The 26,069-nt window shown below is 48.9% G+C and overlaps 1 protein-coding gene across 1 annotated transcript in view; it reads left to right on the top strand.

Moving 5' to 3' along the window:
- XYLT1 (xylosyltransferase 1) overlaps positions 1–26,069 on the top strand; it is a 304,486-nt gene that overhangs the window by 76,488 nt on the left and 201,929 nt on the right. The window contains exon 2 of the mRNA XM_067706537.1: positions 10,366–10,404. Within this exon, the coding sequence (XP_067562638.1) occupies positions 10,366–10,404 (39 nt within the window). The remainder of the gene's footprint in view (positions 1–10,365; positions 10,405–26,069) is intronic.

Raw genomic sequence — 26,069 nt, 5'->3', positions numbered from 1 at the left:
CTCCTGTAGGCCCACCTGTCAGCCATCTCTCTTCCAGCCCAGGAAGGAGGCTCCCCTGTTCCGAGGCACAGCCTGGAGCGGGGGATGCGCCCCCTGTACCCGCTGTAGAGCTCTCCACTCCATCACCATGTGTCCACATCCTGGGATCCATTTTCCCCCAGTTTGAACCAGCAGTTCTGTGTGCACCTCTTGGAAACATTCCAGACATAAAGCACTGCTGGATCACAGTTTTCCCAGAGCTGGGATCCGCTATCTTTTGAACAAAAGATGTCCTAGTTAGAGGCTCTGGTGAGGAGCTGAAGAAGAAGAAATGAAGAAAAGGTGGGGGTGGGGGGCGGGCAAGGACACACGTAGACATTTATTTTGGCAAAAAAGGATGAACCCAGGATTTTCTATCAAGAAACTTGGATTCTAGACTGGGTTTTGCTATAAATGGTGTGTGGCCGTTAGGAAATCCACTTCCCATTTTGGATCTCATATGCCTCACCAGAAAATGCTGGGTCTGATTCAGGTCAGGGCAAGAAATATGTTTCATCTCACTGGAAAGCAGGAATCTACTGGTAGTGTCTGCTCGTAGAGCCATGTCGAAAATTTGAGGCCTATCAAATTTTCCATCATTGCTTAGTATCCACCTTGGGCATCCTATAGAGAAGCTGCTGCTTACCTACCCTACATAAGTATCTTTCCAGCATTCACAGTCTTAGATTCTGGGGCTCAGATCTTTAAACTAGATCCCCGTGGAACAGAAAACCCACTGAGCGGTGCCAGGAGCTGTAGAGCAGAGCATAGTGTCTTTGGAACTCTGGACAGTGTCTACAGGACACCTGGCAGCGTTGGTTGCAGTTGGGCCACACGCCATCTTGGCAACCACAGCCAACGGGTGCCAAGTTGGCAGGTGCCGTGCGGCCTGTGCCTGGGAAAAGGTAATTATTGGGCTGAGCTGGAGATGCGCCTTGTGTTCTGAGCTTCAGGAAGGCTTGTGTACAGGCCGAGCCCAGGTGGCCGGCCTCAGAAGGACCTAGAGCCCTGGACGGGCTACCAGAACCTCTTGTCCGGCGTTGCTCAGCTTTTTCTCGGTGTGTGGCAGGCATGCCTTCTTTCTGGTCCGAAATGCCTTCGAGCTGTGAAAAACAGAACGCTGTAAAGTGACAGTAATTGTCCTCCGAGAGGAACTACCATTTGTGGCTTGCCTCCTCAACACCAGGACTGGGCAAGGCTCTGATACACCATCTCAGTCAGTCTTTACAGTGACTGTTGAGATGGTTATTATATTGTTATTATTATCATTATTATAAGTTAAATAATTAGCTGAAGATCCACAACGAGGAAATGGGAAGATCCGGTATTTCCTAAAACCATGTAATCCAATTCCCTGCTCTATAAGGCTTCCTAGCGCTAGCAACTCACAAAACTATGAACTGTGGTTTAGTGATTACGATTTACCATGTGGTTGTCCCGCTGGAAAACAGTGTAATTTAGTGGTCCAAAAGCGCAGCCTCAGGAATTAGGCTGTCCTGGTCCAAATCCTGTCTCTGCCACTTAGTAATGAATGCGTTTGAGCAAATTACTTTCCCTCTGAGCCTCAGTTACACCGTCTGTAAATTGGGGCTATTAATATCTACTAATGATACCTATTAATACTCTAAGAGTTGTTGTGAGGTTTTAATGAGATGGTTCTTACAACCCACTAAAAATAATGTCTTGTGATCAGTATGAGCCCCGTGTTAGCTACTATTCTGATTATTGTCATTATTGATCAGACATGTGACCCTAGGATAACTGCGTGATTAAGGGGGAGGTGACAATACCATTGTTTGCCAGGCAGCAGCCATACGGCCGAGAGCTTTGCTTTCTGGCAGAAATACATGTCCAGTGTCTCAGGCAGGTGTATTCAAAACGTTGTCGTTCTGAGAACTGTCATTCTGTGTACTTTGTAAAGAATTACAAAACCTCTGTAGGCACACACAGAACAAAGTGTTATATATGATGGTTTAGATTTTTGGTAACCGAAGATACACACACCGAGCTGAGAAACACAAAAATCACTGCCGAACTTCCATGAGTCTGTGGTTTCTCCTATCTTCCCAGGCTGGGGATGGTCAACTACCAACTCCAAGGGCTGGAGCTTCATTTTGAGGCTCTGTTGCTCATTTCTGGGGTCTGGACTAAAAAATGTGGAAGGAGTGCAGAAGAGCAAAGAGGGCTCTAAACTTTTAAAACCTTTAAGACAAAAGAGAGACAGACGGAGCGAGGAAATTCCACCCCATTTTAAGGTGCTAACCACATCTATCACCATCTCTCTGAAGCAGTGAGAGTCCCCTTGCCCTCATTGTGGGGTTTCTGCTTTCTCCCCTGAGTCCTATTTGACGGTGAGTTTGCATTTTCTAACAAGGTGAGTCTGTGTGGTGCTGGCCAGCTTCACATTCCAAGTGCAGCCTTTCTCAGAGAACAAGGGCGGTCTGTGTCCTTGGCATTTCTCCCTGGTCTCCCAGTGCCGCCTGCCATGCACGTGCCCCGCCTTCATCTCAGGAGCCACGGCCGTGCGAGATAAGCTCGCTGTGACATCCCACAGGGACGTCTAGACAGAAAGCCCCATTGTGTGAGCACCCTCATGGCCGTGACCAGATCTCGAGAAGGAGTTGAGAAGGGGTCACACACCCCTGGGGAGGGAATGGTGGAGGGAGGAGGGTTGATGACAGGGTTTCTGGGGCAGGAGGGATACCGTCACCATTTAAGTGGGGAGAAAGGAAGGGGTGGAAGCCACCCTGCTAGAGGCTGAATGTGTGTGTCCCCCCCAAAATTCATATGTTGAAATTCTAACTCCCAATGGGATGGTATTAGGAGGTGGGGCCTTTGGGAGGCGATTAGGTCATGAGGGAAGAGCCCCCATGAAAGGGATTAGTGCCCTTATAAAAGAGACCCCAAAAAGCTTCCTCGAATCTTCTGCCATGTGAGGCCACAGCAAAAAGACAGCTATCTGTGAATCAGGAAGCTCTCACCAGATCTGCTAGCACCTTAACCTTGGACTCTCAGATTCCAGAACTGTGCGAAATAAATTTCTGTTGTTTATAATCCACTCAGTCTGTGGTATTCTGTTAGAGAAGCCCGAATGGGCTAAGACACACCCATCAGGAAATTTCTTGGGGGCACAGAGCACGAGCACCAAAGTCCTAAGCATGCGTTAGACACTTGGTGGCTGGCAGGCTATCAGAGGTTGGGGTCGTAATAGAAATTTTTGGTTTTTCGCTGACTGTCCTTCTCACCTTGGATGCTTTCAGTCTTGTATTATTCGGGATATAATCAGGGGTTCTCAGGTTTTGGCCTGCGTAAGACTTGCCCAAGAGTATCTAATAAAAATGCAGGTTCTTTGGATCCTTACCCAGAGATCCTGATTCAGTAAGTTCACGCTATTAGAAACACCAGGATATTGGGTAAGGGACCAGTTTCTGGCAGTTTACAAACCTGAGCACCGGTCCAGGCTCCATCCCTTATCAAATCTGTGTTTTAGAGCAAATTGTCCTGCCGGAGCGTCAGTTATCTGATCTGTAAAATGGGGATATGAGACTTCCCTTGGCAGAGCTGCAAGTCGTTCACATGCTTGGCACAAAGTAAGCATTCAGAACAGAGTAGGTAAACTTACCCATTTCACGGCTGTCCAGTTACCTGCAATAACTCTCAGTTCAGAAGAGCTGTGGTTGAGTAGGGTTGGGTGTGGAGGGTTATGTCTTAGCCTTCATAAGCCTGGAAGAAGAAAACAAAGGGAAGGTTATCTTTGAGCTTAATTTTAACCCAGGGACCAGACAGTTAAAATAGCGGGTTTTATTTAATGTTCACGACAACCTGTGATGTCAGTGGTATCCTGTTTTCAAGGCAGGAGGTGACTGTGTATCTGGGTTCCTGTGAGACAGTCCAGGTTTACACCTGTTAAGCTGGTGTAATAGTTATCAGTACTCCTTCTCACTTACAGAAGTGGCCAGACAATACACTCTGTGCTTTACTCTCTTGCAGTAGCTCTGTAGGAGAATACAGACCCACCTGTTTACATTGTGTAAACGAGAAGGGGAAAGCTCACAGAAGCTGTGGAGGTCGCTAGTCTAAGTGGTTGTCACCTGCTGACTCGCCAACCCCAGTACTTGGGAACATGGTTGCATTTGGAGACAGGGCCTTTAAAAAAGTGATTCAGTGAAAATGAGGCCTTTAGGGGGGCCCTAATCCAGTCTGACTGGTGTCCTTGTAAGAGGAGGAAATTTGGGCACACAGAGACACATAGAGGCTCACGCACAGAGGAAAGAGACCACGTGAGGACACAGGGAGAAGGTGGCCGTCTGCAAGACGAGAAAAGAGGCCTCAGAAGAAAACAACCCTGCTGGCATCTTGATCTTGGACTTCTAGCTCCCAGAATTGTGAGAAGATAAGTTTCTCTTGTGGAAGCCACGTAGCCTGTGGTATTTTGTTATGGCAGCCTGAGCAGACCAAAACAGTGGTTATGCATGATTTGAATCCAGAGCTGACCCCAAACCTGCACTTTTTTCCCGTGAATGAACCTTCTTTGCCCTATGCCAGGCTGCAGTACAAGTGACCTTATCCGTTTAGGTCTCTGGCCTGACATCCAAACTCAGCTTCCACTGGGTGGTCTCCAGTGAGCCAGTTTCTCCAGCAGGCAAGGGTGCTGAGTTTTTGATCCCATGAAGAGCTCATTGCATTTCCCAAGGCACCTGGTGTTTGACAGTGACCAGAGTAAGGTCCAGTCTCTGGATGGTGGAAGCTTCCTCCTTCTATCGCCAAGCAGAGGGCTCCCGGGGAGAGCACCACCCAGCCTTCTGCAGTGTTGTCCTGGGTGTGTCTGCGCTGAGGCTGTACTATTGGGGCCCATTGTCTATATGCTGACTTGATGGGCCTCGGGGAAACTGGCTCAGAAGGCTTGAATCACAGGATTGTCTCACCTGTACACCGAAGTCATCACTCAACACGCAAGAGCAAACGCTATCTTATGATATCATCAAAGCCAAGGAGGAGAACGCCCCTTCCATTGACTAAGGCTTACGGAGGTCTCAGCATAACCAGGAAAGCCAGAAATGTTTGATGCATGCCTGGAATGAAAATGAACAAATTCTTCCTCCTCTCTGCTTTCTTTATGAAAGTTTAATTGCTTGTTAAAATTAGGGCTTTGGCCCTGATGGGCTCGAAAGTTTTTGAGCCTGGCTTCCTGGTCTTACGGGCAAGACTCGAGGTGCAGACAAGTTTCAGTTCTGCAGGAGCTGTAACCAGGCTCTTGCCTCTCTTTTAAACAGCTTTGGGATGGAAGGGCACACAGGGTCCCTTTAAACTCATTTTTGTCTCCCTCAGGGTACCTGCCAGGCATAGCGCTAGCTGCTGAGTTGGAACACGGTAAACATTTGTGGACGGATTTGGCTAACCCTGCATGGTTCCTGCCGTGGCACAGTGACTGCATTTTGTTTTTAGTCACGACACATGTACTGATTTCGATCAACCATGTCCACTACCTTTTTAAAAAAATACAGATACTAAAAAAGGATTCCAGTAGTTGTTAAGGTGGTACCTTTCATTTGCTGTATTCTTCCTTTAGACAGACATTCTCTAGGTTGCAGGATTACATTGTCTAAGGTGGGACGATATTCTCAGATAAGAGCTGGTGTAAAATAGTGGAGCACAGGTTTCCTGAGTGTGGGACGCTGGGATTGAATCCGGGCTTCAACACTATCTGTGTAGCCTTGGACAGGTTATTCAGTCTCTATGGTCATCAGTTTCCCCATCTCTATCATGGGAGTAATGGTGGTTCCTACCATAAAGTTGTTACAGTGGTAAATGGAAAGATGCAGGTATAGAGGTTAAGCCAGTGCCTGGAACATGGGAAGAACTTAACAAATTATTAGCCATTACTTAACAAGTAACTTGGGAAGTTAATAGCTACTACTAGTATTCATGACTGTTCTGAACTGTGGTCAAGTAATATGCCTATGGGATAAAGTTTAGAATAAACCAAAAGAATGAAAAATGTCTTCATCTCAGGGCAAGGGCACTCTGAGTGATGATTTCCATTAATGTGGCTGTAACGGCATCTAAATGAATTCAGAAGGACTGGTATATTTAGCAAAGAGGGCTGAAGGCTAACTCATAAGTAGTGCAAGATCCTGATGGTCGAGTAATTTCTTTGCTTGGTGTAATGTACATCTTGCATGGAGCCTGGCACGTAGTAGGTCCTCAATAAATGATAGCGATCAGTTTGGTTATTTCCGGTTCCTGGGATGTATTTGCAGACTTAGGGAGAGTATGCATCATTTCGTTTCCAAGGCTGGACTGTCTGTACAGTATGTTTTGGTTCTATCAAGGTCCATGTTTGGAGAGTGTATCTGCCACAGTGGTGCAGTATGACAGATCAACCTGAAACTCAATGACTGGAAAGAACAAGCATATATTTTCTCCATGTGTGAAGGTTGGCTAGGGGTTGGCTGATCTAGGCTGGGTTTAGCTTCAAGCTGCAGATTGGATGGGGTCTGCGCCGACTGTCTCTCATTCTCCTTGGACCAGCAGGCTACCTGGGGCACATTCTTCTTGTGCTGATGGCAAAAGCACAAGAGGTCATGCTCAATCACGCAGCCACATTTCAAGCTTCTCTTATGTCCTAACTGCTAATGGGCAAGCCCAAGTTCAAGGGATGAGGAAGCACGCTTGGCAAAGAAATGCAAAATCACAGGAACAGAGGGTGTGGATCTAGGGAGTGGTGAAAACGAGGGCCACTTATTCAACCTACCCAGTTCCCCAATTGACTTCCTCCATGTAGTCATCGCAGTAGATGATATGAAAGGGCTTTCCTTGCTTTAGGTGGTTCCCTGGTTCCCAGTCCCCACATTAAGATTCTAAAAGCACTCCACTGTAGCATCCAAGCACGTTGCAGGTTCCCCTTTGGGCTCTGGGAGCCTTTCCTCTGACAGACAGGAGTTTACTGTAAACCAAAGAGTCCCAATTTAGACAGACAGGATGGATTAGGCAGACAGCATCAATGACCTGGTTCCACTTCGTTAGCCTTTCCAATTAAGGAGGATGTTACTGAAAGTGAGACCTCACAGAGGTGCTGTCGTACCTTGAATCCTCTGCGCTGAGCCTCCGTAGGGAGAGTCTTATATTTCAAATGTGCACAGAGGAGGGGAACACAGCTTTCTTGGCAAGTGAATCCCAAGTGTCAATGACATGGCCATTTGTGAGTTACTTTGTCTTCTTCTTGGCTAGGTGATTAACATGCTGAATAGATAGCATTTTTGCTTTTGTTTTTCAGAAGCTTTTTAATGAATATTAGTCCCCTGACCCTGAGCCCAGAAGGTCTTCCTCTCCGTTGGAACACCAAATAAAGAGTTGGTGCGACACTGTATCCAAGGATCAGGCTCTGGGTTTTGTCAACACAGTTGTCAGAGGTTCCCTGTGGTTTCCCAGGAAGGTTTTTTCCAGTGGAGTTGTTCATAGGGGTTCAGGATGGCATTCTCCCCTCTCCACCCCACCCCACCCAGTGGGATTCTGAGCAGTGAAGAGTAATCCCCAAACAATAGCCGAATGGGCTGTGAAGTACAGCTTAATTAATCTGGGCACGCACCCAACACCCTGTGCAATGCTTTGCAAAGACCTGGCTTTAAAAATGAGGCTAATGTCTGAGTCTGAGAAGCAGCTTCTTCTCTTCTAGTCAAAATCTGGATGGTAGGATCTGAATAAGGAGAGGGACAGGGCTTCCCTGGTGGCGCAGTGGTTGAGAGTCCGCCTGCTGGTACAGGGGACATGGGTTCGTGCCCCGCTCCGGGAAGATCCCACATGCCGCAGAGCGGCTGGGCCCGTGAGCCATGGCCACTGAGCCTGCACGTCCGGAGCCTGTGCTCCGCAACGGGAGAGGCCACAACAGTGAGAGGCCCGCGTACCGCAAAAAAAAAAAAAAAGAGGGACAGACAGACACACGGAGACTGAGCTGAAGCACAGACTTGCCTGCTGTCACTCACTGAACAGCACGGTGGGATCTGACCCACACTGCCCGGCACAGACCAGGATGATGGCCTTGCCTCCTGGCAACTAGCATGGGCCCTGCCCAGCATGCTTGCCTGACACAGGGAAACTGGGAGTACAGGGTCCACTCTCCCTGCATACGAGTGATACAGGAGCTGGCTGGGGGGCTTCGTGAGAGATGCTAAAATAATGAACCTCACTTGAAAAAAAGTGGTTCAGTGAAGGTTCTCCCCCGTCATAGTTGCCACTGCTTTCCCCTTGAGAAGGAGCTAGTAAGGGTTTGAAGACAGAGGCCTGCAGTATTTCTCTTAAGACTTCTCCAAGTTCCTTTATGGGCCAAGGCTGCAACGTGGGAGAGAAAATGCCCCTCAGTCTCTTCCTGAGTACGAGGAATATTCAGTGCCAGGGTGGAATGTGAAAATTAGAGTGAGACGTTCTCTTGGCAACAGTCTCTGAGCTGCACCGTTGGAGAAGTGCTGGGAATTAGAACAGGAATCAGGAGAGAGCATTCCCTCGTCTTGAAGGAAAAGTCAGTACAGACCAGAACGCAAAATGATCCTGGGGTCAGGACTCCACGCTCATCACAATTAGGTACCAAAGAGAAATGAACAAGAAATGAGTGACAGTTCACCTGGGGTAGGGGTTTAAGATGTTCCGCTTTCTCTACACTTCCTTCTTTTAAAGTTGTGGAAAGAACACTTCACATGAAATCTACCCTCTGGGCAAAATTTTCAGTGTACAATATAGTTTGTTAACTCTAGGCTCTGTGTCGAACAGCAGCTCTCTGGAGCTTATTCATCTAGTGTGAACAAAATTTTGTACCCGATAAATAGCACCTCCCCATTTCCCTCTCCCTCCGGCCCCTGCCAACCACCCTTCTACTCTCTGCGTCTAAAAGAGTTTATTTTAGGTTCTTCATATAAGTGGAATCATGAAATCTGTACTCTCATGTTTATGGCAGCCAAATTTGTAATAGCCAAAACATGGAAAGAACCTACATGTCCATTGACAAGTGAACGGATAAAGAAAATACATAGTATGTACATGCACAGAGGAATTTTTTTTTTTTCTTTGTGGTACTTGGGCCTCTCACTGTTGGGGCCTCTCACTGTTGTGGCCTCTCCCGCTGCGGAGCACAGGCTCCAGACGCGCAGGCTCAGCAGCCATGGCTCACGGGCCCAGCCGCTCTGCAGCATGTGGGATCTTCCCGGACCGGGGCACGAACCCGTGTCCCCTGCATTGGCAGGCGGACTCTCAACCACTGCGCCACCAGGGAAGCCCTGCACAGAGGAATATTATTCAGCCTTCAAACAAGAAGGAAGTCCTGCCGTTTGTGACAACATGGATGAACCTTGAGGACACCATGCTAAGTAAAATAAGCCGTTCACAGACAAACAGATAGGGTGTGATTCCTACATCTCCTTCTTGTTGACAGCAGAGGCCAGTGAGCTGGGGCTAATTTGCATGGCTTCCTTGAAGCCTGTGTTGGAAAATCTGCTCGGATAAAGCAAAGCTTCCAACTGAGTTCGCACTGAGGGGCCGTAAAAATCACGCCCATTCTCTGTAAGAGGCAGCTTGAGGTTACTTTCCCAGAATCAGGAATCCAAGATGATGAAGCTCAGAGCTGACATAGTCCAGACAAAAATAGCCTTTATGTGCCGAGCTTCCTGTTTTCTTTGGAATCCACTTGCTGAAAACCATTACCTCCTCCCCAGCTGCCCCTTCCTCCTCCGTACCCACCCTGCCCCCCACCCAAGAGTTCACGTTTAATGACCCGAGACATTACCTCCAAGCATTTCCAGTCAATTGGCTTTTGTAGCCAGTGAATGAATGGGACTTTCTCTGGCCTTCTCTCGCCTGAAAGGAGTCTTCCCCAGCCCATTGGAATGTGCCACACAGACCAGGAATTAAGCTCTTCTTTTCCTCTCAGTCCTTCCCTCATTCTTTCCAAGATCAGACACAAAGTGGTGGCCTTGCCCCTAATGGGGATTTTATATTCTTTCAGGTTTATTTCTAATCCTCTTACGGACCCATCTTCTCCTTCACATCAGTGATTTGAACACGCTTTGAGATACTCGGCGAGGGGCCGTTGTTTCTTATTTCTTTACGCTGACACTTCATGGTTGTGCACGATCTCCACGCGGGTGTCCCTGTATCCGCCTAATGAAAGATTACAGCCTCCTTCGTCCTGTGGGTGTGGGAGGAGGTGTGGTGGGGGGAGATTGGGCCGGGCTGTCCTCCTGTCACGTGGAATGGGGGCGACAGAGGGGGGCCAGCTTCCCTGCCGGGGTTGCTTGATGCCGGGGCAGTAGGTTACACTTCTCCCACCGCTCACGTGTGTTTTCTCCTCTTTTCCCACAGGCCGCACAGCCAAGCCCTGTGATCACCCTGGAGGCCCAGGTGAGTACCTTCCCGTGGTGTTTGTCACTTTCTCTGCACTGATGTCCCCGGACCAGCTCTCCAGGGAGCGTTCGTGCATCCTCTTGGCTCCAGGACTCAGGAAGGCTGGACGGACACATAAGGCCATCCTCCTGCCCGGTTGGGATATGTGCGTGCACCCACATGTGTACACACACCAGCTGATTGTTCATGAGTGTGTGTGCAGGCATGCATGTACCCAGGTTCTGAAAGCACCGTGGGAAGAACCAGACGTGTTTCTTTTGAGTTTTCTTCTGCCCTTTGCTTCCACCCAGCAGTCGCGAGGAGGTGTATGCAGGGGGAGAGGGAAGGCAGAGAGGAGGCATGCAGTGGGGGATGGCTGCCCTTTCATGCCTTGGGTTTGGAGAACTTTCTCCTGGGCAGTTAGTTGTGTGCTTGTGTCTGCTTGCGCGATGGGCCATTCTGAGGAATGTGAATCACGGTGGCATTTCTGTGCGGGGGTGGGGGGTGGGGGGGCAGGTGACCAGTGGGCCTTGTAAGGAGGGAATGGCCCTTACTGTCTACTTTCTGCTTTCCGGGGAGCTAGGACAGCGGGGCAGCTGTGAGTCCAGCAGACCCAGGTAGAGCCCCAGAGCTGTGTCTTCTGGACCTGAGGGTCACTGAACCGCTCAGCCTCTGTCTCCCCATCTGGAATATTATTACCACAGGGATCGTGCCTGCCCTGCAGGGCTGTGGTGAGGAGGAAAGGACAGGGTGTCTGTGAAGTCATCAGTATGGCTAAGTGCTTGTGAGTGTTAGCTTTTTTTTTTTTTTAAACATCTTTATGGTGGGAGTATAATTGCTTTACAGTGGTGTGTTAGTTTCTGCTGTTTAACAAGAATGTTAGCTTTTTAAACCAGTACAACGGTGCTTTTCTGACGGGACTTGAAGGGGGTGTATCTTTGGATGGATGGTTTCCTTAGCTCTGGTCAGACAGTAAACAGAGAAGCCAGGGTGGATGCCACCAGCGCCCCACAGCTAACGGCGTGTCAGACAGGCGAACGCAGCTGAGCTTCTCAAGGCTTCTCGGTGACTCCTGCACATCCTGGGACCAGCTGCGCCCTGCTCTTCACCCTCATCGCGGGCATCTCTGCCCTGCCCCTCCTTCCTTCATCAGAAAGGCCGGACGTTGGGAGGACAGTGGATTCTCAGGGTTTCTTTGGGCTCTTGTGGCCTCTCACTACCCACCCCCGCTCTCCCCACACACACTTATGTCGGCTTCAGGGATGACCAGACAACAAAGCTGGCAGGAAGGAGCAGTGCAGGGGGACTTGGAGGGGATAAACGCCCAGTTTTTAGCCTCTGTTTGGCCATCCTCTGGTCTGGTTTTTGGCAGACTTCGGCCAGTCACCTGTCACCTCGGCCACGTTTGGCAAATGTGAATTGTACCTGTGCCAAGTCACCTAGAAACACATCCTCCCTGAAATGAACATATTTTACTTTCAGAAGTAATGTTAAATTAATACAGTTGAAAAGCTCCTTTGGGTGCCCGCTAAAATCACTGCAGCGTCCTCTCAGAAGTATGGGAGCCATACTTGGGGACACGTGTCTCTCTCCACGTATTTTGACAGAACGTCCAGGGCGGGTTTTTGAAATGCTGGCCCTTCTCTTCTTTATCAGTCTTTCCCCAGAAGGAAAAGTTACTAGACTCAGGGAGACCCCTGGGCAGATAGTCTGCACCCAGAATTCTGGAAGCCAAATCTGAGGTGGAGTGGCTGCAGCCTGGATGGTTCTGTCCTTTGCCCTGCTGTATCTTTCGCCCCACCAGCCCTTCAGAAGCTCCATGGGAAAGAACGGTCACATGCCCTGGCTCTGGGCTGTGACAGCTCACCCCTACCTACACAGTGACCTCTCCCCGAGTCACATCCATCGGCCTGAGAGACCTGAGCCCTGGTCCGCACGCAGCCAGCTGTGGCACGTGGCCGGCTTTCTGGAGCTCGGTCTTTGGGGAGCCGTAGGATGCTGTTGTCTTTCCCCGAGTTCTGGTTTCCCCTGTTAAAGGGACGTTGGAACCCAACCAAAGTGCAGATGTTTTATTTTTGTTTTTTTTGTAACTGTTGGCACAAGCCCGTGGCCAGATCTGACTTTGTGCTGGGCCTCAGCCCATCATGGGACTCAGGATGGGATCCTCTTCAGCTGCCTGAAGGCAGGTCAGATGAGAGGGGCAGGGAAAGGTTCTCTGGCAGGACATGGCACCCCAAATATTACCCATATAGCACAAGCGAGGTGGCAGATGTGGCCGAGCTTGGAAGAGCCAGCCATGCAGAGGTGAGTGGTAGATGTGCTCTGAGCCCTGGGTCAGTTCCCACTTCCTCCCCCTGTGCCCTTTGCTCCCAAGAAAGCCATCACCTGCTCCATCCTGGAGCACAGGTGCCACAGGTGGGCCTGAATTTGATATTTCACCGTGAGCCATGTCCGTACGTCATGCTTCAGTGGCGTGCCTGTCCAGGGTCCAGTCTGCATAGGGACATTGGGCCAGCCAGGGACCCTTCCCTCCACGCGTTCCCTCTCTCCCTAGTCCTCACTGCATCAGCCCCCGCCCAGTGCTCAGTGCATCTGTCCCCGGGCAGCTGTTCTGAGTTGGAGGGGGCGTGGGATTGCTTGGCTGCTGAGGCCTCCTCTAGTGCTCTGCCACTGGCACAGCAAAGCTTCGCATCTGTTGGCATCAGCAGGACTGTCTCTGCTTAACGGCCAGATTAATAGGATGAGGGCGTCGAGTAAGGTTTAAACCCCTGGTGTCAGCTTTCCCGCAGCAGGTTGCCCCTGGGCGGTACCGAGGACTCCCTCACTTGCAGGGGTGAATACTTTTCTAGTCTCCAGGTGGTGGTTACCCGGGAACCAAGTGACCTAGAGATGAAAAAAAAAAAGCGTCTGAAAGGAATTTGAATTTGGTTAGCAGCATCGTCAATGATCCCCGCTCTTACTGATATTTACCACTTGCCAAGAACTGGCTTCTCCCACTGAATCCTCAAGTGCCGTTATTACATAGGTCTTTTCATGATACCCGACTTCCAGATGAGGACCCTAAGGGTCAGAGAGGTTAAGTAACTTGCTCAAGGTCACACAGGACCTAACATTGGTGAGTGTCAGACTTGGGGCCATATGACATCAGAATCTACCTTCTCAACCTCTCTCCTATTTTTCCAGGAAAAAAAAAGTTGCCTAGAAAGATTTGCTGATGCTCAGAAAAGCTGGAGGGACGAGCCTGACGTATGCACCCCAAGCTCAATATAGATAAATAGATAGATGGATGGATAGTGCTTTGTACAAGTATCCGCAGATGTACTTAGGTAAGTAGGTAGAGGGATGATAGATAGATGATATGTGGGTGGATATATAAATAAATAGATAATAATGCTTTACATGGTAAGTGATTCTTTGACCGATAGTTTTGCCACAAGGCTGGTAGGTAAAAGGGTTTAAGCAATGGACCCAATAGAAAATTTATTTTTAAAACAACACAAATGAAACATCTCCCCGTGCATCAGTAGTGTTTTGGTAAATATGAATGCTCATTATTTGATTCTTTCTCATTGATCGCCACGATGGTTTATCATTTCTGAATTCACTCCAACTGGCAAGGCCTCTCGTTATTCAATTGTAGCTTCTGTCTCCCTTCCTGCCACCCCTTCCCCCAACATCTTCACTGTCAAATTACTTCATGGCCTCTGCGCCAACAGTGAGATCCCCTGGGAGGTGTCATAAAGGAACTCTCAGGACCTGAAGATCAGGGGCATCAGGAGGAAAACTCCTGACTGCTCAGCTTTCAACAACCAACCAGGTACTTGAATTTCTTTGATCAACCAGCTGGGGGTATAAGGGGAGGGAGTTACATTCACATTATTTAATGATGATGCTGGGGTCATTGAAGATTGTGAGCAAAACTCACGAAGAAAACGAGTAGTGGGTGCAAGGAAATCAGTCGGTGAGAAATTAATCCATTCATCCAGTTGGTTATTTAATAAATAGTCTGGGGTCCAGGAAGAGGCCAGGCCTTGATGCTAAATGTACAGCAGTGAACGAGACAGAAGGCACCTTGCCCATGGGGCCCCCATTCTGTCTGGGGGAGTCAGACAGTGAATTTAAGAGCAAATAAATACGCCCATGGTTTCAGGGAGTAATGAGTGAACGAAAACAAGACCAGCGTGTCTGTAAGTGGGAGTGACCGGGCGCCACAAGGGGGAGAGTGTTCAGGGAAGTCTGTCTCTGGAGGTGAGTTTTAAGCTCAGGAGGTGACATCTGAGCTGAGAGCTTACAGTAGAAAGAGTTAACCAGGCAAAGAGATGGCAGTAATTGTGTTCTGAGAGTTTTGCATATTATATCTGGGTTCCTGTAACAATAATGCCAGTTCTCCGTAGAATCAATTAAAAGTTCTAGCTCCTTGGAGCTCCTTCAATGCCTCGGTGTCATTAGAACGTCAGGATGAATAAGGAATTACCTTATCAGACAAGGGTGAAGGGCAAGGACTGAGGGGGTGGGACAGAGGAAAAGGGGCTTAAATTTGGGACCATCCAGTCAAACTAACACCTGCGGTGAGCATTTTGACAGGGAACTTCTGACCTGAACAATGTTGTGCTGTGATAATGGGGCTTATGTGAGAAATCGGCTAATATTCATCATTAGCTAATTAGCTGGCTCCCTTTCAGCTGAACGGAAGCCTGAGTCTAAACCAGTGGTTCTCAACTTGGGGCAAGTTTACTACCTTCACACCTGAGGACATTTGGTGATGTCTGGAGACTTTTTTTTTTTTTTTTTTGGAGACATTTTTGATTGTTACAGCTTGGGGGCTGGGGAGTGCTACTGGCATCTAGTGGGTAGAGGCTAGGGACATTGCTAAACACCCTACCATGCATGCAGGAAAGAATCATCTGGCCCCAGATGTCAGTAGTGCCAAGGTTAAGAAGTGGTGGTGTAACCTCATGTGCTACGCGGACAGCTTATTTTACAAAGACAGTCCCAGCCACATAATTGTGACCGTGTAGAAGGGCGAAACTTGTTCCTTCCCACCTCCGCCTCCAGGCTCTTGGCCGTGACACCTCCATCCCCCAAAGCCTCTAGGTCTGAGTTGCCAGGGAGTGACTGCACACAGGGTCATGATTCATGATGTGTGTGAGCATGTGCACAGTGTGTGGAAAGGGGAAAAAACCTCTTAGAGCTAGTTTTCTGAGAGATGCTAGGGCCCAACGGCATTTGGAGAAAAATGCAGCATTTAAATAAAAAAAATGAAAAAGCCCATCTACGTGGCTGAGTTCAGAGAGGGTTGGGCTAAGGTTTCTGGACCAACAGAGTAGGACTTGTGAAAGCCTTAGCTTCAAGGCCCAGTTCCTTTTTCAGAGGCAGACCACAGCCTCTTCTGTGCAAACTTCTTTCTCCTGAAGCTCTTCCCCCACTCCCGGGATTAAAGCAATTGCTGTCTCCTCACCTCGCTTCCAGCTCTGGGCTTCGATTAACCTTTTCCTCCGTGGAGAGCGGTTTGGGGAGTGATCAGGGAGCTTCTGAATGGCTCTTACCTGAGTCTCCAGCCCATTAATTCTTATGGTGCCTGGCATCTGTTGAGAGGACGTTGAGACCAAATTGCTTCTCAGCCCATCTGCTTTCCTCTCCAGAGCAGACAAGGCTGCTTTGGGGACAAGGCAAATCCCTCCGCCACAGTCTTTTCCTCTGGCTCTGATTTGCTGGGTCTGTAATTAGACCTGGTGGGAGAGGTGGGGCAGGGAGGTGACCAGCTGGACCACTGCCCGGGCCAGGACTTGGCTTGCCAGGCAAGGAGGCCGGACCTGGCGGTAGAAACGTTCTCAGGGAGGATTTGCGTTCCTATGGCCATCGTGCCTCTCTAGTCTGTATGACTCAGGGCAAACGAAGTGATGCAACATTCCATAAATAGCCGGCAAGTTCCCCAAAGTGTAGCCACATGCGCCGTTTCAAAAAATAGATCGTGTTGAGGTCATTATTCCTCTATTCTCCATGCGAGATGGTTTCTCCCGAGACATTGGAGGTTTGAGTTTAGCTGTTGACTGAGAACACTTCAAACTATTGCTCTTGTCAGTAATGACCAACATACATCGACTATAAGTTTACTATGAGCCGAGAACTGCACACTGTATGTGTATTTGTAAATTTAGTACATTTAGCCAGTATCCACTAAGCACTGGTAACATGGGCTGGGTGCTCTTCTAAGTAAGCGCTCAGATTTCACAGCTGCCCTCGATGGGAGGTATTAAATCCTTCCTGTTTTACAGATGAGAAACTGAGGCATCACAAGACTAAGCTCCTTGTCCAATAGCTACCAAGTGGAGCAGCCGGGATTTGGACCTGGCAGTCTAGCAGGTACAGATCTTAGCCCCATTTTACAGACAAGCCGACTGAGGCCCAGAGAGACCGAGTTTCCTATAAAAGTTATACAGTCAGGGCTTCCCTGGTGGCGCAGTGGTTGAGAGTCCGCCTGCCAATGCAGGGGACACGGGTTCGTGCCCCGGTCCGGGAGGATCCCCCGTGCCGCGGAGCGGCTGGGCCCGTGAGCCATGGCCGCTGAGCCTGCGCGTCCGGAGCCTGTGCTCCGCAACGGGAGCGGCCACAGCAGTGAGAGGCCCGCGTACTGAAAAAAAAAAAAAAGTTATACAGTCAGTAAGTGGTTGAGGCTGGATTAGAGCCAGGCTACAAATGAAGCACCGTCTCCTTCGCTGCTGTGTTGCTAAGACATAGATGACATATAGACAGAGAATAGATACAGATGATAGATAGGTATAGGAGGTAGAGATGTAGGCGTAGTTATAGGTCTGTAAATTAATTACATAATGTGTATGTGATGTACAGTGTATACAGTCAGCCCTCTGAATTCCCCATCCACAGATTCAACCAACCATGGATCAAAAATATCTGGGAAAAAATTCCAGAAAGTTCTAAAAAGCAAAACTCGAACTTGCCATTTGCTGGCAGCTCTTCATGTAGCATTTACATCGTATGAGGTGTTGTAAGTGATCTAAAGATGATTTAAGGTGCACAGGAGGATGTGTGTAGGTTATATGCAAATACTGTGCCGTTTTATATAAGGGACTTGAGCACCTATGGATTTTGGTCTCTATGGGGGTCCTGGTACCAATCCGCCTGGAAATACTGAGAGACGACTGTATACACATAATACATATATACATTATGATATCCATTATACATTAGATGTCATATATTATACACTGTACATTAGAAAATATAATTCTGTATCTATCAATATATCTAATTTATATCTCTATATCTGAACCTATGTCTGTCTAATCTATATCTAATGTATATATGTATTATAGTGCATATATTATTATAATGCATGTATGTGTAATGTATACAAATAGCATATATATGCTACATATAGATTAGAAAGATACAGAGATTAGGAATAGAGAGATAGATTAGATAGAGAACATATACAGATATGATGTAGCAATAAATGTAGATATAGACATAGATAAGATTTAGATATAGATATAGCTACAGATATATGTATAGTTACAGATATAAGTAGAGATAGAGACAGAGGTAGAGATCACTCCCTTGGCCATCCCCAGCAGACGGGTTTGGAATTATCTGTCCGTACGGAGTGAATTCCAGGTGCGGAGCCGAGGTTCCATGCAGCGGGAGGGTCCCCCTGCAGAGAGCAAGCAGCGTGGTCTCACAGTGAGAAGGAGACACTCACGTTTCCCTTCCAGCAGATGCACCTTCTTGAAGAGCACCCGCCCACACAACTTCCAGCACTGAGGGGAAGCCCACAGTGCCACCAGCTGAGCAACATGGCAGTGTCTCCAGATTTGCATCGAATTACAAGCTGGAGTCTGGGTGAGCAGGCGTTGCTCCTGTCTGGCATCCGTAGCACATGGACCAGGATCTTTGAGGCTTAGTGTGTCTGCTCCGTGAGGTTTCCGGGCAGGGCGGTGTGAACCCAGGAGCTTATTTAAAAAGAGAAGAATGTTCAGGCTGGGTTTGAAGGTTCTAGCTGTCGAGATAATTCAGTCAAGAAAATCGCTTTCGCATAAAATAGCACGACAGAGGTCCAGGTGGTGGAGGGACATCAAAGTCAATACCCAGAGCCCAGACCTGGAGGATTTAGGAACCAGAGGGGATCTGGGTGCTGCTTCTGCAACATCGCCTGCATGTTTGCTCCACACCAGGGACTTTGCTAAGTGCTTTTTTTTTTTTTTTTTGCGGTACGCGGGCCTCTCACTGTTGTGGCCTCTCCCGTTGCGGAGCACAGGCTCCGGACGCGCAGGCTCAGTGGCCATGGCTCACGGGCCCAGCCGCTCCACGGCATGTGGGATCTTCCTGGACCGGGGCACGAACCCGTGTCCCCTGCATCGGCAGGCGGACGCTCAACCACTGCGCCACCAGGGAAGCCCTGCTAAGTGCTTTTTACGTATCATCTCATCTAATCGTGATGGCAGCACCTGGGGAAGGGGCTCGCGTTCCCCTCCTTTGCAGGTGAAGACACTGAGACATTGACAGGTTAAGTACTTGGTTCAAGGCCACAGCCCTCCTGAATGGCAGAGGGAGGACCGAAGCCAGACCTCCGTCTCCTGCAGCGTTTGCTGTGCCCCCTGCCCCTCAGGGCTCACCTTTGTGCTTTATATGTGGAAAAACCCAGAGTGGCTCCACAGCTTTCATGGTCACCCAGCACGTTAGTGGCAGACCCGGATTCAGGTGACACTTCACCATTGCCAGTCAGATAAGCCACACGTGGTTCCTGGCCACAGGAAGTTCAGGCTCCGTGTGGAGGGTCAACCGCCCCACGTCTCCCTCACGCACCCTCTTGCTGATGCCACCTCGGATGTTAGGTCTCAGCTGAGATGAAGCGTGTTGGCTGTATTCTGTCCCCACCCGCCTCAGATCCACTCTCCACCCATCCTCCCTTCCCTCGGCCCCCAGAGGCTGACCTCGATGGATTTCATCAGCATGCACTTCTCATTGCTTGGTCCAGGGGAGGCCATGGCAGGAGATGGGAGGAGGTGGGGACAGTGGGATGGGGTCATTTTCTGTGGGTTGGCTGAGTCGCCTGGGAGGGCCACAGCTCCTGTAGGGCTGCCCTGTCCCACAGCTACAACTGTTCTCTCCAGGACCTGATCACTCGGATCAGGTGGTGACAGCTCCCCGCTGTGGCCAGAGCTGCTTTGTCGGTCCCCCTTAGAAAGTGTCTCTTGGTAAAGTGTCCTCAGCTTTCCCTAGGAGAGTGGCCTCTGTTTCCTCGGGGCCTGGACACGGAGCCTCCAGCCCCTTCTTCCCATAGCACTGCCAGTGGGTTTTCCCAGGGTGAGTCACTGTCGTTTCCTGTCCTGTTGTGATAAAGTGGGGGGGTCTTCAAACCAAGGGGTGGTCCCAGAAGGGGTGGGAGGGAGCAGTGATTCTTTTGAAACTGAATGCCCAGTTGTGGGTATCTGAGCATTTTTCTGGGCAGAGGATCAGGGCTGTCATTCTATTTGTGACAACCTCCCCCCAAAACCAAATCGAGAAGCAAACATTCTCAACACCGCTGTGCTAAGTAAAGCACGAGAGGACCCACATGCGTGAGAAAGATGCCCCAGGCAGGGGCCAGTTTGCTCTGAGTCTTGTCACTCACACCCCTCTGTCTGTCTTGGCTCTGAGACAGTGAAGGACTCCTTCACCCGGGAGGGACCAAGGTCTAGGCTGACAAGGCGGGGAGGGCAGGACTTCAGCTCCTCCCTGTAACCCCAGAGCAGACAGGCAGACAGAGACAACAGGCTATTTCTGCTGGCAGGGAAGGCCTTTGCAAACTCTCCTTTTCTCATTCTCCATCACACCTCCAGGAAATTAACTGTCTTAGCATTTGAAACTGATTTCTCAAAAGTGCCACCACCTCGCCTCTGCCTCTGAAAGGCCCTGGGAGGTCCAGCACGTGGCCATTTCTCCAGTCCAAGTGGTTCTGGCTGGGGAACTGGGCTGTCCTCTCCCAGGAGGTTGGAGAGGTGGGGTCCCAGCTCCAACCTCAATGCAACCCTCCCTGCTGGGTTCAAGTGCCTTTCTGAAAAGGAACATCTTATTAATAATAACCCCTTCTGATTTTCTTCTGGGAACTATAGCACTTATTTTTCCACTGAAAGGAAGGGGACTGGATGGAAAACTCAAGTTAGCTGTGGTACCAGATGGGTGGGGCTGAGGACAGTGGGACAGTTTTATCGTCTTGAGAAGGAAGAGCCCAGCCAGCTCAATGCTAGAAGAAAGAAACTCCAGCTATACAAGGGGCCTAAAGCAACTTCTTTGCCACACGCTCCCTGCCCCAATTATAACCGGCACCAGTTATGCGGTGGCAGGAGGTAACTTTCTCATGACATCATCCTAGACCCAGAGTCATACACAGGCCTCCTGGTGGCATCTCCAACTGGCCCACGGGGTTTTGGGGGGCAGGGAGGGGGTTTGAAAGGTTTTTGAAAAATTGGAAGGTAAAACTACATTGAGCCTTTAGATGTCAGCTAGTGGCAAGGACTAGCTGCCCCCTTTGGATGGAGCCCAGTGTCCTGGATTCGAATCCTGACCTCTTCACTTACTGAATGCATCACCTTTGAGAAGGTATTCAGCTTCCTGAGACTCAGTTTCCCCACTGGTGAAAGCAACCACGTCACCTACCTCCTTGGACTTTTAGAGGCTGGGGTGATGATGCCCACTTGTCACTTATAAACACTAACCCCACCCCGCTTTCTCTCTTGTGTCAGGAGCAGACCCCAGAAGCAAGGGCTCTTCAGTCTCCTTCCATTGTCTCCCTGTGCAGGAATTTGCTTTGTCCTTTTTCTGGAACATTCTTCCTTCTCTGTTCGGATGGCTGCTTCCCTCTTTGCAGAGAGGGAAGTAGCATTAGTTAAATTACCGGAATGTTTCTGGCAGCTGAGCCAGGTGCTTGCGTCCTGTGAGTGGGCTGGGACGTTTGCCTTCACGCGGGACAGGGCAGGCTGTGTTGTCACCACATAAGCAAAGCCCAGGTCTGCCTGGACTCCGAGTGGTCAGCAGAGTGGCAGAGGCAGGCACAGTTCTTCTAATGAAAAAGCGTCTTCTGGAGGGGAGGGGAGGGGAGATGAGGCTCTCCCACTAGCCCGGCCAGTGGAACTGCCCCTGGTTAAGAGCCCCACACAGCTTCCTTAGACGGCTAGACGGCCAGACGTCGAGCATCTCAGTAGCCCTCAGGCCGAGTGTGGGCCGGGTCTCATCAATTCTTCTGCCTCCTGTCTGCCCATCACTTCAGGGTCTCCCTTCCCCAGGGCAGCCTCGTCGTTCACCCTGCGCATCCACCAAGCTTGCTCAGCCGAGGCACTCCTGCCGTTTTGGACTTCACTGTGGGCGCTGTTCTGTGCAGCGGACCTGGGCTCTACCTACTACGTGCCAGCGATGCCCCCTCCCCAGTTGCAACAACCCAGAATACCTCCAGACACAGCCAGATGTCCCCTAGGGGCAAAGTGGACCCCAACTGAGAACCACTGGCCTGAGTGTGGTTTGCAGGGACCATGTCATGAAACGGTGCTGGGGAGGGTTAGGTGAAGTCCACGGGTTGGATACCTCCTATAAATATCATTGGATTTGACGTCTTTGCTCTCAAGTGACTTTATATGGGTGGGGCGAGAGGGAGAGTTTAAACAAACCGGCACATGCCAAGCCTTTCATTGCTGGCTAGATGAGATACGAAGGAAAACTCAAATGTTCCAGCAAACTCTGAGCACAGAAAGGTGAAGGGCCCGGCGTGCTCCTGGGGGCTGGAGACCCTAACCCCAGCTCTGAACACTGGCCGAGTTGCTTTTAGGCTGGGTGCCTGGTGAGTGAGGGCCAAGTTCCAGGCAGGGCTCCCGAAGCCTGCAAGCGTGGGGTTGGCAGATTTGCTGTGGTTTGGCGCTCTCAGGAGGGCGTGGGCTTGCCTGACACCCGGAAATAGTCTGTGGCTTTGGGACTGACTCTGTAACGTGTTCAAACCGGCTGGTTTTACTCCCCAGTTACTAACTCTAACTGTACCGCATTCATACAAGCTGCTCTTCACTCCCTGGACTCCGTGAAAGGGTCCTATGTGCGGAGCATCAGCTTAGAACAACCAGGCTGCTGTGTGCCGTGCCGGAGGTTACTTGTTTACGTGTTAGTTTGCCCTTGAGCGTTTCTCCACCCTGTTCTCTATGGCTAGAAACATGTTGGTTTTTAATTTTTATTCATTTATTTATTTTTAGGTTTTCCTTTTGGGACTTAAGATCTTTTTCTGGATTTGTTTTTCATTGTTGCTATGATCAGTAGTATATTGTATTCTCCGTTTAGTACTATATTATTGATTAGTTCATTCATTGAATATTTATTGAGTGCCTCCTCTGTGCTAGACACTGTTTCAGGGGCTGGAGATACAGCAGCAAACAAGACAGGAGTCCCTGCTCTCACGCGCCCTCATTCTAGACAGATGGTGAACGAGAGATGTGTGTTTCAGTGTTATGTCAAATGGTGACAAGTGCTAAGGAGGAAAGTGAGGCAGGGGAGGGGTGGGCCAGGCCAGGTCAGTCGAGGAGGGATTGCCCTTTGACTGTGGTGGGGCTGGGGAGGGCCGCCTGGAAATGAGGCAGCGTTTGAGCAGAGTCCTAAAGCGTATGCGTGGGCGAGGAACAGAGAGCAGCCAGTGCAAAGGCCCTGAGGTAGGTTTTGCTTGGCGTGGTTTTTGCACCGTAGAAGCCAGTGTGGCTAAAGCAAGAGTGAGCAAGGGAAAGAGGGGTGGAGGTGGGGCCAGAGCGTTAGGATCTTATTGAACCTAGAAAGGACTTTGCTTACACTCCGTGCTGGGAAGCCTCTGGAGGAATTTGAGCAGAGGAGCGACATGGCCTGACTTTTGAAAATGGGATTGGTTGCTGCCCTGGTGAAAATGCACGGTTGTTAGTCAAGGGCAGGCACAGGAAGACGGGCGAGGGAGGAGGCTTTGCAATATCCAGGGCAATGCAGTGGCGGTTGGGACCAGCATGTTCACAGTGGAGGCCGAGAGAAGTGGTTTGATTCTGGACACTTCTGAGAATAGAGCCAACTGGACTGACTGTGGGTTGAACACATATAAAGCAGTACAGGCACACAATAACAAATAAATAAAATCAAATAATACAGAAGAGTATCAAGTGAAAGGTAAATCTTATACCCCTTTTTCCAGTGTTCAGAGGCAACCACTATTAACAGTTTTCTTATTTCTCCTTCCAGGTTTTTCCTTTGCATATTAATGTGGGGGGGTGTGGGGAAGGGTACATAGGCAGGGATTTTGTTTCCTTGAAACTGAATCTGAAGAAACATATTTTATAATAACTTGCTGTTCCTCTCTCTGTATCTTAGACGTCAATTTATATCAGCACCCATCACTCTTCTTCATTGTTTTTAACTGCCTTCCATTTTCTCCAAGTATTCCCAGCACCCAGCATGGTGTCTGGTATGCAGTAACTGTTCAATAAATATTAATCAAATGAATTAAATATCCCATCATCTCTTTAACTGATTTCTTGTTGGTGGACATTTAGATTGTTTCTCTCTCCCTTTTTTTTTTTTTCCTGTCTTAATGCTGACATTCTTGTACACGTACCTTTTCACAATTGAGCGTGTACGTCTGTAGGGTGAATGCCTAGATCTGGGACGGCTGGCTCAAAGGGTATGTGCGTTTTAGGTTTTGGCAGGCATAGTGGATCTGTCCTATACAGAGGTTTCTTCAAATCACCTATCGAAGTGATTTCCTGTTTCCTCTCTCAAAAGCACTGGGGATTATCAACCTGTATAATCTGTGTCAAACTGATGGGTAAAAACAGTACTTACTGTCTTGATTTGCATTTTAGATATGAGTGGGCTGGAGCATTTTTAAAAAGTCGTATCTGTTGATGAATCCCTTCACTCTGTTTTCCTGGGTGCCGGAGGCAGCACTCTCATCCTTGGCCTCCTTGAGATGTGCCGGGTGATACCCGAGACTTGCCGGGCGCTTGCTGTGCCAGCACGGTGCTGAGTGCTACACGTGCGCTAACTCCTGTGATCATGCGCCATAAACGCTGTGAAGGAGCTGTGGTTATGTCCTCCCTCTCAGATAATGAAAATGAGGCTCAGGGAGGAGTTAAATAAGTCCTCGGAGGTCGTTTGTCATGTGGAGTGTACGTGGGGAGCTTGCAGACCTCGTTTTATTGCACTTTGCTTTATTGCACTTTGAAGATACTGTGGGGTTTTTTTCTGCTTTTGTTTTTTTTTTTTTTACAAATTGAAGGCTTGTGGTAAGCCTGCCTTGAGCAAATCTGTTGGGGTCGTTTTTCCAACAGCGTTTGCTCACTTCACGTCTGTGTCATATTTTGGTAATTCTCACCATATTTCAAAATTTTCATTTGTTATGGTGAGCTGCAATCCATGATCTTTGATGTTACTATTATAATTGTTTGGGCACATTTTAGCGATAAAAAATTTCAAATTATGATAGGTACATTGTTTTTTTAGACATAACGTTATTGTGCACTTAATAGACCACAGTATGGTGCAAACAACTTTTATATGCACTGGGAAACCAAAAATTCGTGTGCCACGTTTTACTGTAATACTTGCTTTACTGTGTGGTCTAGAATCAAACCCACGACATCTCCGAGGTGTGCCTGCATTGGACCTGGGCAGAACTCTTACCTGCCGTGCCAGACAGATCAGTGGATTTGGTAATGGCCACGATCCCCCACTTTAAGACTTGGCCTGATATTTGGAAAACAAGCCAAAGCATTCCCTGGCTTTAGGGAATAAATGGACTGGACCTGGCACGTGGCCGCACGTGGGCCTGGGGCCCCAGCCCGTGGGGTGAGAGCTGGAGACACAGCTCTGAGCCAGGCACGCCCTGCCCAAGGCCACACAAGAGACCGGGGTCACCTTTTTCCCCCCAGGAACACATCTCCTCCTGGAACTGGATCTGGGGGCTGACTGCAGAGATGTCAGTAGTTAGAACTGTGGCTTGGATCAGGTAGCTGGAGAGACGAATGGAAGATGACGGAGGGACAGATGGAAAGAAGGAAGGATGGAAGGAGGGGAAGGAAGAGAAAGGAAAGTGGGAAGGATAGATTAATAGATATAAGATCTCAGTTCATATTAAAAAATCCCTACTATACACTGACCACTGCTTCAGGTACCCGGGATTGGAAGATGACGGACCCAGTGCCCTGCACCCAGGGAGCTCACATCCAGAGCAGGGTGTTTAAACCTTTTGTGTCGTGGACTCCTCTGGCATCCGGCAAAAACCTGTGGCCCCCTCTCCTTAATAATCTTTTTAAATGCAAAAAAACAAATGCATAAGATTACAAAGGAAAGCAGTTATATTGAAGTACAGCTATCAAAATATATATAAAAATAACATACATTGAGAAATAATGCATTTGCATCTTTATTAATACATTAAGTAACTAGATTTGGTGGCAGGTCTAATAACTATGGTAATTTTGAAGTAGTGACAAGTGTGAATAATATTTTGAGACATCTGGTACCAAAGCAATGTGATATGAAAATATCTGTAATTTCTATTGGTGTTGGAGTCTCAGGTCTTGCTAATACCTCTGCAGCCTGGTGCCTACATTCATAACTGAAGGACATGCTAAATTTCAGTTAGATTTAGTGAAAATAATTATGAAAATAAATACGTACACATTCAAGACCCCCGG

The sequence above is a fragment of the Pseudorca crassidens genome, chromosome 15 (genome assembly GCF_039906515.1).
Source record: "Pseudorca crassidens isolate mPseCra1 chromosome 15, mPseCra1.hap1, whole genome shotgun sequence".
NCBI lineage: Eukaryota > Metazoa > Chordata > Mammalia > Artiodactyla > Delphinidae > Pseudorca > Pseudorca crassidens.
This window is presented reverse-complemented; position numbering and strand designations above follow the sequence as displayed.